Source organism: Scardinius erythrophthalmus (assembly GCF_964197995.2).
Source record: "Scardinius erythrophthalmus genome assembly, chromosome: 17".
NCBI classification, from domain to species: domain Eukaryota; kingdom Metazoa; phylum Chordata; class Actinopteri; order Cypriniformes; family Leuciscidae; genus Scardinius; species Scardinius erythrophthalmus.
The window spans coordinates 14960807-14977428 of NC_138237.1; the positions used below are offsets into that span (position 1 = coordinate 14960807).

The 16622-nt window shown below is 40.7% G+C and overlaps 2 protein-coding genes across 3 annotated transcripts in view; both read left to right on the forward strand.

The window, feature by feature from the left end:
• atp2a2b (ATPase sarcoplasmic/endoplasmic reticulum Ca2+ transporting 2b) overlaps positions 1 to 2629 on the forward strand; it is a 38291-nt gene extending 35662 nt beyond the window's left edge. For both annotated transcript variants that reach the window (XM_081390856.1, XM_081390855.1), the window contains one exon: positions 818 to 2629. In XM_081390856.1, coding sequence (XP_081246982.1) covers positions 818 to 1087 — 270 coding nt within the window. In that variant the 3' untranslated portion in view covers positions 1088 to 2629. The remainder of the gene's footprint in view (positions 1 to 817) is intronic.
• Positions 2630 to 5360: 2731 nt separating this feature from the next.
• Positions 5361 to 16622, forward strand: part of bcr (BCR activator of RhoGEF and GTPase) — a 66397-nt gene continuing 55135 nt past the window's right edge. The window contains exon 1 of the mRNA XM_081391079.1: positions 5361 to 7576. Coding sequence (XP_081247205.1) covers positions 6088 to 7576 — 1489 coding nt within the window. The 5' untranslated portion in view covers positions 5361 to 6087. The remainder of the gene's footprint in view (positions 7577 to 16622) is intronic.

Consider the following 16622-nt stretch of genomic DNA (forward strand, 5'->3'; position numbering starts at 1 on the left):
TGGCTGCAAAATACATTTTGCTGCCGCTAGGGTGCGTCTAGATTTCTAGGCTAATAAACTCACAATTATGTGAGGGAGAGAAAGTTGCAATTAAATTTTTTTTTATTCTATGGTTGGTTACGGTTTACTTTTTGTATTCATTTTTGTAACATTTCTTTATTTGTGAAAAATACTATTATAGGATTTCAGAATCAAGCAATCTAAAGGTTAAATCGTTATAATTTATCAGGTTTAAAATTTTTTTTCATATTTTCACATTTATTTCCAATTTAGTAAATATTATGTAAAATAAATATTAATTTAATTTGAGCGATTATGCATGTATTTCTATCTTTTAAATAGTTTGATATCATAAGCAAAAAAAAATGTTTCAATGCTTTTGTGTTCTCTCGCTATTATATAGCTTAGTAATTATATTGTATGCAATTCACGGGCATCAAAGAGCCTCTATCAATATGCGTGGTATCGCTTTTTACCTTTGCTTTCAAATTTGTGATCAAGCGTACTCTCTGTATAGGAAGCAGCTGCACTGACCACTAATTTTACAAGATAAGATGTTTGTCAATGATGCTCAGGATCAGTTGCCACCAAATCCTCTGCCATCATCCTGTCAGTCATCTCTAATTGCTATCATCTCATATTAAGTGAAATCTGATGTACTGTAATGTAACCGACTACCACCGCAAGCCTAACCATGTTCCTTTAGAATGCTCCGTAGAATGCGTTATTCATTTTCCATGCTTTTCCAAATTCAAAATGGGCTTTGGGCACATCCCTAATGTTTGTGTAGTGACTCTACCCTGGGCTTCCTCTACAGATAATCTTCCAGATCACGCCACTGAACGTGACCCAGTGGCTTATGGTATTGAAGATTTCCTTACCCGTCATCTTGCTGGATGAAGTGCTCAAGTTTGCAGCCAGAAACTACCTGGACAAGCCCAAAGACCTGGACAAGCCCAAGGGCATGGCTTGCTCACTCAGCACCTGCACAGAGGGCATTTCCTGGCCCTTCGTGGCTCTCTCACTCCCCCTGGTGCTGTGGCTCTACAGCATTGACACTAACTTGGCCGAAATGTTCTGGTCTTGACTGAAATGAGCATTGATATGTGTAGATGTGTACGTGTGTCTGTATGTGTGGTTGTGCGTTTAAAGTGTGCCTCCGCAAACAGCGAATGTGTACGAGAAGGACAGGATTAACACAAAAATAACCTTAAGATAGAAATATAACTTTTTTTTTTTTAACTGTCCGTTGGTGATTGAGGAGACCGTACAGACCTGAAGTCTTCAAGTATTAGTGACCATTAATATTCTTTTTGGACTTCTTGTTGGTTTCTTTTGTTATTGCGTTTTAAATTAATCATTTGTCTCGTCTATTTCAAACCAGTAACAATAATGGTAATATCCACTTTGTTTTCCCCCATATCATGTGTTCAAATTGCTGAATTGAGAAAAGTGCTTGTGTACAGACATTTAACACTATTTTATGCAATGGTTCATTTGTTATTATTTGTTCATTTTGCTTACAGAGTAGAGCAGGTTGGGTAGAAAAGAGAAAGAAAGAGAACAAGACAGAAGAACTGTTTACTAATGTTTACCTTTGTGTCTTCGGCGTGAACATCGCTCAGAGCCAATGGACAAGCATGGTGTTGCAAAGCAGCATGGGAAAGAGAGTATGGGTCTGAATGTTTGAATGCTTCATGGTCAAATCTTCAGATGAAAGCTGCATGTTCTGTATTTCGCATGCATTTTGTGTGGTTTTTTCATTTATGATTTGTACCTGTATGTCTTTCCCTATGTGTAATAACTTGCTTTTTTATGGTGATACATTTTGTTTCCGCTATTACCTGACACGTTTGATTAGTAAAGCCAGTTTTTCTGCACTAGGCAGAGTACAGCTACCTCAGGACTGTCAGATTAGACTCTCTCTGGTTGCTTCCCTCCCGCCCCCCACACACACTTAGCTTTACACCGCCTGTACACATTACTGCATGAGGCGTGCCCCTGTTTGAAAACTCAGATTCTTTTGGCCCCAACCAATCTGTTTTAAGTTCTTTTTTTTGTGTGTGTGTTTGTTTTCACTGTATTTTATAATTGAATGAACATGCATTAACTTAATTTAGAGGTTTTCTTTTGTGGTGGGGTGGGGGATTTGGACAAAAGATGTAAATGTTACCGTTTAGTTGGGTCCGAGATAAACAAGTAGAAAATTAAACAAGCAAAGGTTTAGGTGTTGCATTCAAAACATGAATTTTACAATGCAAAACCAAAATGTTTCATGCTACCTTTTTTTCTCTCTACTTTTAAGAAAATGCACTCATGAACCATTTGAATTAAAATGCGTGTCTTCATTTTACTAGCTGGTCTGTTCCTTCCTGCAATGCAGCACGGCAAGTTTTAAGAGCAATTATACTTGAATAAATGAAATTAATGTACAGAGATTTAGTTACATAGCTGAGCACAAGATTGACAGCTGAGAGGGGTTTCCTTGTGAAGCAGCCTCTTGTTCGGCCCTCACCAGCCAGTCTGGTAAGACGGCCTGTATATTTGTACACATATACCCGAACGGTACAAAGTAATTTTTTCATTTTTTTTTTTTTTTTTTCGTTTTCATTAAACGGAGCTTTCTGGCATTTAGTTGTCCATTGCATCACACTAATTGCTTGCTGAAATGGATGCATGTCCCTGACTATGCCCTTGGTGTGGTATTCTGGTGTCAGTATTTTAATAAACAACCATGCACATTCCCTTAAGGCCCGTTCACACCAAGAACGATAACTATAACGATAATTGTAGAGTCCACACATCTGTTTATTCAAGTGAGCTGCAGCTTTGTCATCTACCACTTCAAATGCTCGAGCTCTTTAAACCAGGACTGATTCTGATTGGTTGTCAATGATTTTATCGTTCTGAAAGGGATTCCAACTATATCGTTTTTCGGTGCCGTTATAGTTGTGATGTGGACTCTGCTATTCTTTTATGTTTAGAGCTATATTTTTATTGCTATCGTTCTTGGTGTGAACGGGCCTTTATTAGCATTCAGTGGTCTTTCATTTAAAAGTTTTGTTCACCCAAAAATTAAAATTATTTTTTAATATAACTCTGTGTTTGGCGGAAAAAATAAAGTCATATACCCCTAGGATGGCTTGAGGGTGAGTAGCCTAAAATATGGGGTAATTTTCATTTTTGGATGAACTGACCCTTTAAGAAAGCGTCACTGACGTTGCCACTACACATTCCTCCATTATTTTCACCACACGTTACAACAATCCGAAGCCTCAAGTTTTCTGACAATGGACCAACCCTGCTACGTAACTGCTAAGTTCCTACTTCGACTACTGCGGCTGTTTATAGCTGCACTTAACACATGGCCATATCAGCTTGAGTACATTCCACTGCAATATATGAAGTTTTTAAGAAATATATAATATATTGTAAAGACTTGATGGTCAAATTACATTTAGGCATGATTGTTTCCTTTACCCCATATAATTTCAGTCTTGTCTCTGAATGAAATGAATAGACATCACCATTAGTTTTTATTAGAATGGTCCGTACACTGTGGTCTGACTTGCTCAGGAACTGAACTTGGATGTTGGCATAAATAAGAGTCAAATGAAAACACTATTGCCATTTTTTTTTTTTAGTTAATGTTGCCTTTTGTATCAAGTAATCATACTGAAAATTATTTACACCTTATACTTGGTTATATGCTAAATATTTATTTAGAGCACTTTAGCATTTCCATTTCATTCTAAAACATAAAAAAAAGTTAATGCTAAGTAGAATCTGCCTCTGCTTGTGTTGGGAAACCTCAGGCTTCTGTGTTGTGCATGTCTTTTTTGAGTGGCTTCATTTAGCCGAATATCAGAACCTGCATGTTGAATGTGCAGTTCAGAGAAAATAGCCACCATTGCGCTGCAGATCATGACATGTAAGAGTGGAGTCAATAATAAAACTCAATAATGATGAATAAATGACCGGAAGATGAGAATAATAAGTGTGTATGGAAGCAAGCAGCAGCATCATCAGTCTTCTACCATGCATGACAATGTCTACCATTGCCTATTGCTGATGCAAGGAGAGTTTGCTGCATTTTTTTCTGTGTAAATTGTCATAGTTTTATACATGTATTATATAGTATAATGCATGCCTTCAGTTGTAATTAGCCAAATCATTTGATCTATATTTATATAGCAACTTGCTGTGTACATCGCTGCTAAATGTATGATATGATTAAACACATCATTTTACAAATAAACTGCAGTTAATTTGACCAATGCTGATGTTCACGCTTTGTGTTTTTCCATGTGTATCTGTTAGGAAAAGCCATTGAATAAATTAAAAATATATATATTAAATGATGGAGTAGGATTTTCTTTTATTACTCAGTCTATTATGCAAATTACCTGAATCTGTGCCATTGGCCAGCAGAAAAAAACAGATTCCAATGTGGCCAGTATGTGCCACTGGCCCTAAAATAAACAAATAAGCCATTCATTCATTCATGTGTTGCCGTAAAATATATAAATAATAACTATGTGTTTGTTGAAAGAAGGCGATTTTGAGTATAGAGATGTCCTTGCAGTCCCTTACGGCTGTAATGTCTAATATTGAACACTTGAAGGCGTCAGAGACAAAATGTGGCGCTAGAATATGGTCCAATTACAATGACATCATCTTATTTCTCATGTAAACACAGCTGCATCTTTTATGTAACCAGTGACCAAAATCTGTTTAATTGACAATAGCACTGAACTGACTTCAGCTGAACAACAGCCGAAATGCATAATTTTCCTGTTATCCCTGTAAAGCTGTTTTGAAACAATCTGTTGGCCTATTGTACAAAGCGCTATATAAAAAAAGGTGTCTTGACTTGACAATAGCAATATTTCAAAAAAGAAGAGAAAGGTTTTATTTTTGCAAATGACATATTGTTGCATTGTGTGCTAACAATCTAATTATCTAAAAAAAAAGTATCAATCTGTATGTATAAAAAAAAAAAAAAAAAAAAAAAAAAAACATCGGAAGAAAACATGAATTCTATTTAGTGCAATAAGGACATTACAAAAAGCGAAAGCATGTCAAAGCAAATAATATTTGCAATAAAAAGGCTGTACGTGTATGTAAACGTGACTCTTTTTATCCGATTTTCAGATTCAGACTGCGTTCCTCTTAACTCATGTAAAAAGTCTCATATTTAAACCACGCCACACACATACTACAATCTCCCTGAACTATGCGGTGATGCAGCCTGTCTCTTTAAATCGAACCCATGCTGGGAGAGCTGTCAATCATATGCCGTAGTCCCGCCCCTTCCTGCAGCAGCAGCAGCAGCAGCGGTGTCTCGTTCACACGGAGGCATTACGTACAGCAGACTCACCAAATATGCACAGTCTAATTATCCACGACAAAATGGGATAATCGTGAGCGTCTTCGGAGAATTGCATCAACGGGAACTAAAAGAACAATCGAAGAGAGTGATTTTTTAACCTTCAATCTACACAGACGTAAGCACAAAGGGTTTTGGGCATAATGGTGATAAAAGAGATATCACATTATCAACGCAGGACAACTGGAATACATCGCCACATACACGACCGGACCATATAATTTGTTTATGGCGACCCGCTTAATTTGAAAAGCTTTTAAAGGAGTATTTTGTTTATTCCGTGCGCTCTGGAGAACAGATGCTGTCATTGTGCTGGGGACCGAGATTTGTGCGCGTGATATTCTGCAAGTGGTCTCGTCGGAATGGTGCGCGAGATGAGAATGCGCGTGCCTTTATTGTTTCCGCGCGATATGCCCAATAACGGTCGTTCTTCTGTCGTTGAACAACTCGACAACGACGACAATTTTGGTACAGAAAGATTGAGACTTCAAGTGACAATTCCGGGGAAATCATGAACGATGTGTTTTGTAAACATTTGTATTAAGTGTTATTAAAGAAATATCGTTTATTATGAACGGGCACTGCCGACTTTTCATACTTTCATCAGATTTGCTTTTCTTCGGCTAAATTCCACTTAGTTGGAGCTACTTGACCGTGTGTTTCTGACCAATTTGATATTTTCAACCTGAGAAAACACAATGGTGGAGCCTGTGGGTTTCATTGAAGCCTGGAAAGCACAGTTTCCAGAGTCTGAGCCTCCGAAGATGGAGCTAAGATCTGTTGGGGGAATCGAACTGGAACTAGAGAAGTGCAAAGCATCCATAAGACGTTTGGAAATGGAGGTGAACAAAGAGCGCTTCCGGATGATCTACCTTCAGACGCTGCTGGCCAAGGAGAGAAAGAGCTATGACCGACAGAGATGGGGTTTCAGGAAGCCACCTCACATGACAGAAGGTGACCCACAAGCTGTTGGGGCCGATTCCCAGCATCTCCATGCACAGGAGCATGGACAGTCAGAGCGCAGCAGGTTTCAGCCTGTGGGGGAGACCAGAGTGAAACCACGACCACCCCCTGCCAGAAAGTCAGCCTCCCATGGCGATGGATTGGAGCTTCAATCGTCATTTGAGGCACACCAAGCAGGGCCAGTTAGTGAGACCGATGGGCTCTCACCGTCCACACAGAGGGGCGGAGTCTCCCCTCGCAGGCCCCATCCACCCCCTGACAAGGAGCTGCCCTTGGATCCATCCTCGAAAGACAAGCCGGGCATGGGGCTTGGGGTGGCTGCATTACGTTCAAACTTTGAGAGGATCAAACGAGCCAACTCGCACTCAGCCAGCGAAGGAAAATCAGGCCATGAGAAACCGTTTTACACCAACGTTGAGTTTCATCATGACAGGGGCCTAGTAAAAGTCAACGACCGTGAGGTCTCAGACAAAATCAGCTCTCTTGGGAACCAAGCCATGCAGATGGAGCGCAAAAGGTCACTTCATTCACTTCCGGGCAACCTTGCTACAGTCGCAGGTGATCTACGCACCAGGCCTGTCTATAGGGGGCGCTCTACTGAAAGCACCTGCGGATACGATGCAGAGTATGAAGACGGCGAACCCAGTCCTCGCTACAGCACTGCGAGACCGAACGGGGCCAAACCACCACCGCCGCCATGGCAGCCATCAGATTTCCAGCCATATACTAGTGTTTACGTCGGAGGGATGATGTCAGGAGATGGTGGTGACGGTAGGGTCACTATGAGGGACCATGGAGGAAGCGACGATCATCTTCTCACCTGGCCCAGGAGGTCCTACTCGCCCGGAAGTTTCGAGGACGTGGGAGGCGGAGGAGGCGGCTACACGCCAGACTGCAGCTCCAACGAGAACCTGACATCTAGTGAGGAAGACTTCTCCTCGGGACAGTCCAGTCATGTGTCGCCCAGCCCTACGACAGCGTACCGCCGCCCACTCCGAGAGAAGAGTCGCTCGCCTTCTCAGAACTCCCAGAATTCTCAGCACTCGTTTGACAGCAGCAGCCCCCCTACACCGCAGACACAGAAACGGCACCGGCAGCAACATGTCGTGGTGTCCGAGGCCACCATTGTAGGCGTAAGGAAAACAGGACAAATCTGGCCCCACGATGGAGACTCTATAGCCTCCAGTAGGGCTTCCCATGACAACAGTTACCATGGAGATCTAGGTAAGTCATGATTATTACTTTTACATGTTGTTGTTGTTCTTCTTTTTTTTTCCCCACAGGTGAAGCGGTTCCTAACAAATATCGAATGTAACAAAAATGAATGGTTTTAGATTAGCAAAATTGGTTGTTACTGTAAGACTGTAAATGAGAGATAACATCACTGATGACATCATGGGTAGCAATTTGTAGCATGGCTGAATAATAGCAACTCAATGCTTTTAGCCAGACACACTCTTCTTGGAGTGCAAATGAGTGGGCATCTTGTGTTTTTCTGCATTCTTGACTCAGTGTTTCTGTTTTATATCCCTTTATATTTTGCTTGCTCTTCCATTAAATCCCTCATCTGTCAGTTTCTTCACTTCCCTTCCCAAGCTGTTGCCTACTTTTGTTTCACGCTCTGCCTGTATTGGTCAGACACTGTGACGGCCACTTGCTGCGGTTAGTTAATCCGGCCTGATGTGTCTCATATATAAAGAGGTAATTAACTAAACAAGCTAATTTATGATCATGAGGTCAGAATGTGCATGTCAGAGTTTGTTTCTTTGCTAAGTAGCTTTCACTCATGCTGCTGTGGAAATCTCCCAATCTGGACAAAGACCTATTTGGTGAATAAAAATGGTCATACGTAAATACCTTGCTTTTATTTTTATGGTACTGTATGTTAATGCAGCGATTTAACAGACTTTGGTGTTTGTAAGGAAAAATAGTAAGAAATCATTTGATTTCTGTGAGTTTCAATGGAGCGTGAAGTCAGTGGCACTCACGTGATACATCTCCTTTGAAATTTTGTAGTCGAGTGTAGGCAAAAGATAGCCTAGAAATCTAGACGCATCCTAGCGGCAGCAAAATGTATTTTGCAGCCAGGGTAGTCTAGAAACTCTCCATAGACTTTCGAGCTGCAAAAACCTAAATTGGGTCAGGCCAATCACGTCGCGTAGAGTAGGCGGGGCGGGCTAAACATATGACGACAGAGTTGCGACGGTTACCTGCCACTTGAAAACAAAGAATGACGGCTGCTTGGAGAACAACTGCCTTTCGAATCGGCTTTGGCCGCGACTCTGGAGGACTTGGAGTTAAGTCTTTCTTTGAGAAAAGAGCAAAGAACGGCACTTAAGTCATTCATAAAAAAAATGAAGATGTGTTCGTCGTTTTGCCGGCCAGAAGTTGACAAAAGTTGAATCTATCAACTAACGTTAGCTCCGCTGTTGGGAAAACGCTCTGGTTGGTTGAAGCGCTGTCCTATTGCGTGCAGAGGGAATTTGAAAGACAGCCGTTTATCCCCCCCCTCGGATTAAACCGCGTCTATGGTGAATTTCCAGACCTAACATCTTGATGTAGGTCTGGCTTGCCAGGCTAGGCAAAAGAAGGAAAAGTGAGCAATTTCACTGTTCTGTGTGATTTGTGTCTACCCACATAAAGCAATTAAAAAAAAATTGTCAGAAATTGTTTCTGTTGTAAGAGAGTTTGACTCATGCTATCTAGCTGGCTAAGATAGATTAGCCTAGGTTTTGTTGAATTTACAAAAATGCTTGCGATTAGTCTCGAAAGCATCAATAAGAATGTGTCAAAAAGTAATGTTTATAAGCAGTATAATTTTTAATTTTAGATTTATTTTGTTAAGAAACAATTATTTTAGTGTGCAAATTTTTTTCAAAAGATTTTTTACCCTAACCCTAACCACAATTGGCAAAAATTGTGCCAAAAACTAAAGAACCAATCACTATGTTTAGTTTGACTATAATGCATCCCAGAAAACCAAATTTGTTAAGATGTAAAAATTATGAATTTTGAAACTATCCTGAAGTTGTATCACACTGGCCCCAGACTAGCGGGCTGTTTTTATTGGTGAGTCCCGCAGAAGTAGGAACTCTTACTACTGATTAGCCGTACAGTATACTGTTACCTAACAAGCAGGTGTCTGGAAGATTCAGCCAGAGACAAGGATACCCATGAGCATGACTCACCTGGCTGCTATTTACAAATGTTAGACTGTCTTCATAAGCGTTAGAAACTTTGATCTGCAATGTTTTGCTTGTGTTATCCGGTATCTTTTAACCTGTTTCTCACCAAGAAGCAGAATAACATCAGCTATCAGAATGACTAGGGGAGGCGCTGTCATGTGTCACATTTGGCTTGAAATCCAAAGGCTTTGAGCTGATGAGGTGAATTGCACTTTGGTGTGAAGCGGACAGACCCGGAGGGCGTTGGCACGACCCATCTATTCAAATGCCAGGAAGATTCTCTTTGTGCAAAAGTGAGATAACAGAGTGCGGATGAAGATGGATAGACACCAGCTGAGCACAGTCCAGAATGCTCCAGGGTCTTTTGTCCTCATACTGACTTGAAAATTGATGTGAATAACTTTGAAAGCCACCTCACATATTTTAAACAGTTAGCACGCATGGCTAGTGTTACCAGAGAGCGTTGAAGTAAAAAGCTGTAGATCTTTACTTGATGAAATGGCAAATGCTTCCCTACTTTAATATGCAATCAGTTATCTTCGGATCAATTTACATTTCGGCTTGAGATGATTTGCAGTTTTGCTCCTCTTAAACAGTGAATCAAGGTCAAATCAATCAATACAGCGGCCATTCATCTAATGAAGAAAGCCCTCGCAGGCCTCACAGGTTACCATTAGCATGACAGTATGCAAGTTATCTTGCCAAGAAAGAGATGCTATCTTATATGATCCTGTCTGCCTTTTTATTTAGTTTGACTTGCTGCTTAGAAATGTAATATTTTTAAAGGACACTGCCAAGGAGAGGAATGAAATCCAGTGGCCCAATACCTTAGTGCTGTAAAAAGGGAGACAGGAGGACATAGTGTGGTGTGCTGAACTGAACTGCTGTCTCGCCTCAGTGGAGATGTGGGGGATGCTGAGACTCAGATGGGAGAGGCTCTCATTGCATAATGGTGTGAACAGTCCAACTCACGCATGTGTGCGTATGCACGTGTGATCTTATGTTTGCATGCATTTTTTAGATCTTCGAGCCTTTACAATAAAAGAACATCCCTGAGGTAGATACTTCTTATAGACACCCACCCAGCCTAACCCTGTCATCCTTTTACTTTTGCAATTCAGAAGTATTTTAATAAAAAGCATTATTTCAGCACACAGAATCATCTGGGGTTTATGCATCTCTTGTTTCCTTTTCTTCCCCAGGGGACTGTTCCCACAGTCAATGTCCTCCTTGTAAACAAGAATTGTAATTGTTTCCCGATGGTCCTTTGGCGTTTTGAAGCAGGCATTCAGGAAGAAATGTCTTTCTGTGGTTTACAGATCAGTAGCAGCAGTGTCCTTTGGGGTGAAGAGCGAGTGAGTCACGGAGAGAACAAGAGGCAGGGGATGACTGAAAACAGAAAGTTCTCAGACAAATACCCAAGAAAACATCAGTTATTCAGGTCGAGGCTTAAGACAGCTGCTGTGCTCTATGTTGAATATGGTTTCATAAGTCATGAATGACGTTTACAGTGAAGTTGGCATTTCAGGTAGTTGGAATTAACTGACGGACAGTTGTGTGGAAACTCTTTTAGTGCACAGGGGAAAATTGTGACTTGAATATGAACACACAACAAGCACAGCATTTTAAATGCGTGGGAGCCGGAGGATATGCTAATTAAAAGAAAATGTAAAATTTATTGTGAGTATATTTTGGGATATGAGTCATTGCTTCAGAAATTTTTGATTTACTAAACTTGATTGTTTCACTAGCCTAGCCTATATGATTTTCATTGACTAAAATAAACTAGTTCATTAAAATCATTAGTTCAGAATCATTTAAAAATCGCATATTCTCTGAGTAGGTATTTCTTTGTATAAATGTACTACATTTTACCTTTGTCATGTGACCTGTCAGCGTCAGTTGTGTTGTGTCACCCATTCACAACTCTTCATCCGTTGCCTCATGGGATAGTAAAGTGATGCAGACTTCAGAAACTTGCCAAGAGTAGTAGGCTAGGTTATTTCAGGTACATTTTACCTATGCTGTTTTATGAATACTGTGAATGTGGACATAATACTTTTTCACCTACTATATAGTAGGGAAGCATATTTGGATCAGCCATTGTTCTGTAAATGAACAGGGTCATAACTTAAGTCATTTGTTCAGAAATCAGACTACACTCATAGGGCTGCATGGTTTTGATAAGCTAAAAGTGGCCTGTTCTGCTCTTCTGCTGCCTCTTCATAGAAAATATTTCCTATATTATATAGGCCTAAGATTTGTCATGAGGTTCCATGAAAGTGTTACCTGTGTCACATTTGAATGCCTTTTAAAAGGGTGAGGTTGAGAGAGAGGTGTGGACAGGAATGGAGGTTTGGGTTTAGCTCAATGCTTGCATTGTCCAGCAGCACCACGTTGAGGTCAGGCTTTCCAGTCGCTTATTTTTAGACGGACACTCCAGATCCACAGAAGTGTGATTTTTGTGCGAAGTAAAAATTAAGAACAGAACGCATACTGAGTATGTGGAAACGATGACTGTGGTCTTCACTCTGAAAACAGGTTGTTGTTTGGTCTTTATTTCAGGCGAATTGGGCAACTCAGAATATTTGGCTAATCCACGTGTCTCTGCTGGTAAATTTTGTAATCTTTGCCAGATTTTGTGAATCCACAGTATTACAGAAAATAAGATTTCTACTCTAAAGATAGCTGTTTGTTGTGTTTTCTAAATAGAAGCTGTCAAAGAATGGCAAAGTATTAGTAGGGGATATATGCGTGAAAAAAAGATGTGTTGTGAGAAAGAATATCACATGTGTAGGACATGCGGAGGAAAATGGATTAACGCCAGTACAGCAAGGCTCTGCCTCCCAGTGTGCTATAGGAAAGAGAGAGTGAGAGCTTGTTGTCCGAGGACTTTCTGCCAAATAGCAGCAAAGACAAAATTTTCACAACCCTCTTTTAGCTCCCTTCTCTCCTGGTGAGGAATGAATTGGGGAAAGAGAAGGGGGGCACTTTACTCAGCTAGTGATTGGTGGTGTTAACACTCTAAAGCCCCTTTCACAAACACTGTAAAAAATAATCCTGTAAAAAAAAACTGATAAACTCCTGGCAGCTGTGGTTGCCAGCATCATACCGTAAAAATATGGTGTTACTGTTTTTGAAATTAACAGCTAAATACTGTTTTGAATCCCGAAAAATCCCAGAAAGACACGTGACATCAGCTGTTGATGTATGGCTGGTGTTGAAGTTGTAGATCAGGGCATAACAGGCGATGTGAGAGGTGTAGGCAGTTGGCCAAGTTGATGCGCTAGGCCAGGCACAGATGGCCAAACCCCTGCAGAGTGTTTCCTGGTGCAGGGCACTGCTCTGGCTGGCATGAGCTCTGTACAGGCCTGGGAACGTGGAGTAGACAGTGACCCCACCCTCTAAGGAAGAGCTACCCAACATCACCCCATTACCCTTGCACACTCCACCCAGACCTTAGCTTCGTCACCCTTTTCCAGAGCATGCGCAAGTACGCGTGTGAGGTTTGAGCGTGTGTCTGTGTCGCTGTATGTGCCAAGGGCTCGAACACAGGAGTTTTTGTCACCGCACAGATGCAGCCATTCCAACGGACAGCACATGGAGAGAAAAAAAGTCCAAGGAAAAGCTGAGGCCCACCCTGCACAAATTTACTGCCTATGTAAACTACGGCTGTTCTGTTTGCTGGCCTTTTTTGACAGCGGGGCCATTGTAGCAATCACAGTTTACATCCAAGATATGTGAGTCAGACAAGAGAAGGGTATTTAGATTAGCATAGGAGTTGACTTCTGACACGCTAAAGATTAGATGCAATGTTGTCATACAAACATAGCACATAATCTCAAATCCTGTTTAAATCACATTTAGGAACAGTCATCTTAATCTGTGCTTTATTCATCATGTTGAATGCCTCATCTCTTTCACAAGACACTAATTGGCCTTTAAACAATAGCTTATTTAAAGTAAATTTATGAAAATGGGCTTGTTCAGCCCGTTCTCATCCCAAAGCGTCATATACTGACGCTTTTGACATTTCGTCTACATCGAACGCACATGGCACCCTTTAGCGTCAATATGAGACGCAGATAGAAATGGGCCAGAAGGCGCCTCCTAGCGGTCTAACCCTAACCCTACCCCAGACCTAAACCTACCCATAACCGAACAAAGCTCTGTGCGTGTCATATTGACGCTAAAGGGTGCCATGTGCGTTCGATGTAGACGAAATGTCAAAAGCGTCAGTATATGACGCCCTAGGATGAGAATGCGTTGGCTTGTTTGCATGGTCAGTGCCTTTTGTTTTTGGCCTTCCTGAAAGTGCATTTTGTGGCAAGACATAAATCAACCCTAATCCCACCTCTGCTGATAAAACTAAGACATTCCAGATTGTTCTTTCTTGTGGTTTAATGAAGCATTCGTTTGTTTCAGCCAGAACTGCTCCCTCATGTAGCCTGGGCAGCTGCTTTGAATCTAGACTGCTTGCAGCCAATTATTACACTTGCACCTTTGTGATGTGCCTGTGGGTTTTCAACCAAACAAGGGGGAAAACCAGGAAGAGATCAAAGAGTTGGCCCCCAAGAACGCTGGGGGTCCCCTCATAACTGAATTATTTTAAAGAGCAAAGGGGGAACCCACGCCAAAGGTTGCTTTTGTCAAGCAATCCCTGCAAAAAAAAAAATTCAGGCCTTATGTGGTGTTCATGTTTTTTTCTTTTTTTTTTCTTTTTTTTTCCCTTCCTCCCTTAAAGTAAGTTATTAAAAGGGATAGTTGACCAGAAAATGTCAAATCTGTCATCATTTACTCAGCCATGTGTCGTTTCCAAACCTGTATGCTTTTTTCTTCTGCGACTTTTGTTATAGAGCATCACAGTCCCGCCCACAGCCCGAGAGCGCTTCGGTGCCGGAAGTAAATTTCCCATTCATTTCTCCCATTGACGTTTTCGAAAATCCGTATCTAAAGAGTTTTAGAGCATGTCCGAGGATAACCAGCTACGGCTGAACTCATATGCATACAACATATCGTTTCGAGTGAAAAAACGGCGAGAAAATCCAAAAAAAGTCAAAGGTACAAGACTGTGTACATATTTTCATTTCTGAGCGAAGGAACTACTCATCCCATAAACCACCGCGCCTCACTGAAGTCGACTGAAGCCACAACCGCGAAAGAGCCTTTAGAGCGACTTTAAAATCTGACGACAGCCACGCGAACTTTTTCTTGTGCCGTTTATAGCAGTTCTTTCAGTAGTAATTGTGTAAATAGACTGGAAAGCATGGCTGGCGGTCCGCGGCTCACGGGTGCAGATCTGGCAGTCCGCGCGGCGTTCTGCTCATCAGTTTCAGCGGCCCACGGGCAGGTTGCTGACAAATGCCTCAACAATTTCCCACTTGTGGTCCATGCTCATTTTATTCATGAAGTTATAGTTCATCCTTAATTTTAATAACATTTAATGTATTTTCTTAATAACAACAAGTGAAAATTAAAAAGTGAAGGTCAGCAAACCAGAAAGTGCATCATATTCAGTTTATTAACTTGCCATGAATTATTACACAAATGTTCAGTAAATGCATGAAGAGCTCTATGGCTCTGGGTATGCCTAAGCTAAATATTGTTTTGACAGTGGCATCATAAAATGCTTGATATGACTCATACCATATATGAAGACTCCTCGCCTCGGTTCAAATGTCACATCAGTGATACCGTGCAAAAAAACGCAACAGGTTTTTTTTTTCTATTTATCTTGAGTCTTCACGAACTTTCGCGGGGTTTACACGAGCTCCACCAATCAGATGCATCACTGTGGGATTGTGGGATTGTTTAGGATTGTGGGTAATGAAGTACTTCTCCAAGACATCGCAAATAAAAGGCATTTATCTCAAAACAAGGTTAGTGCCCCATGAACTTTTGGCGGTTATATGAGCATATACAATCACTTAGTACAGCCGTAGCTGGTTTTAAGTCTACCATGTATGGTTACGTTTTTATGGCTTATACCCCAACTGTCAATGGAGAAATTGTATTGAATTTTTACTTCCGGCACCGGCTGTGGGCGGGACTGTGATGCTCTATTGAGCTGGTAAGTCCCGCCCCTTCCGCTAACCCCACTGGACCTCTAGGTTGAAAAATCGTCAATGCAAGTGAATGGGAGAAAATAATTATTTTCTGGTCCCGTTTGAATTGTGCCATGAATGTGAACATATGTTGTCTGTGAATTTTTAATATCATTTTTCGTGTAAAGAATGCTACAATTTAGCGGGTAGAAGTTTGATATGGTCAGAATTTGTATGAGAGCACTTTGTGGACTACAACTCTTTGAAACGTCACCACCACTCGCACACGGACACTAGCTCACGGATCCCGCTAAACATGGCTGTGTCTTTGGTGCACTTCACCGCCTTCTTTCAGGGAGAGGACAAAATCATTGAGGTTGGCGAAAACCACGGGTAAGTCAACTTTATGGGGTGACGTCACATAGGCGACATGTAGTCTTTCTCGTTATGTCTTTTCCACAACTGCTAGCCGAAGAATCATACCATATACTGTCAAACTCGTAACATGAAAAATTATATAAAAAATTCACAGACAACATATGTTCAAATTCATGGCACAATTCAAACGGGACCAGAAAATAATTATTTTCTCCCATTCACTTGCATTGACGATTTTTCAACCTAGAGGTCCACTTGGGGTTTTATGAATGGGCGGGACTTACCAGCTCTATATGGACAAAACAGCTAAACATTTTTCTTATTTTCTTTTGTGTTGAACTATTGCTTTAATATCTGATTATATTTTGTCATTACGTGCCGCACGATAATTGTAACTTTAACATCATATCATATACCAGTGTTGTTATTTTTATACTATTGTAGGCTTTATCAATACATTATTAATATTCTTTCATTTTTCTGTTTTCATTTCATTTTTAGATAATATTTTTAGTAATTTTGTTGTGCTTTTCATTTTTTGTAATTTTTGCTTTTTGATATATTTTTTTGTAAATAGTTTATTTTAGTTTTAGTTGTATTTCAGTTAGTTTAAACTTATTTTAGTTTAAAAATACTAAGGCAACATTTAGAAATTTTTGTTTA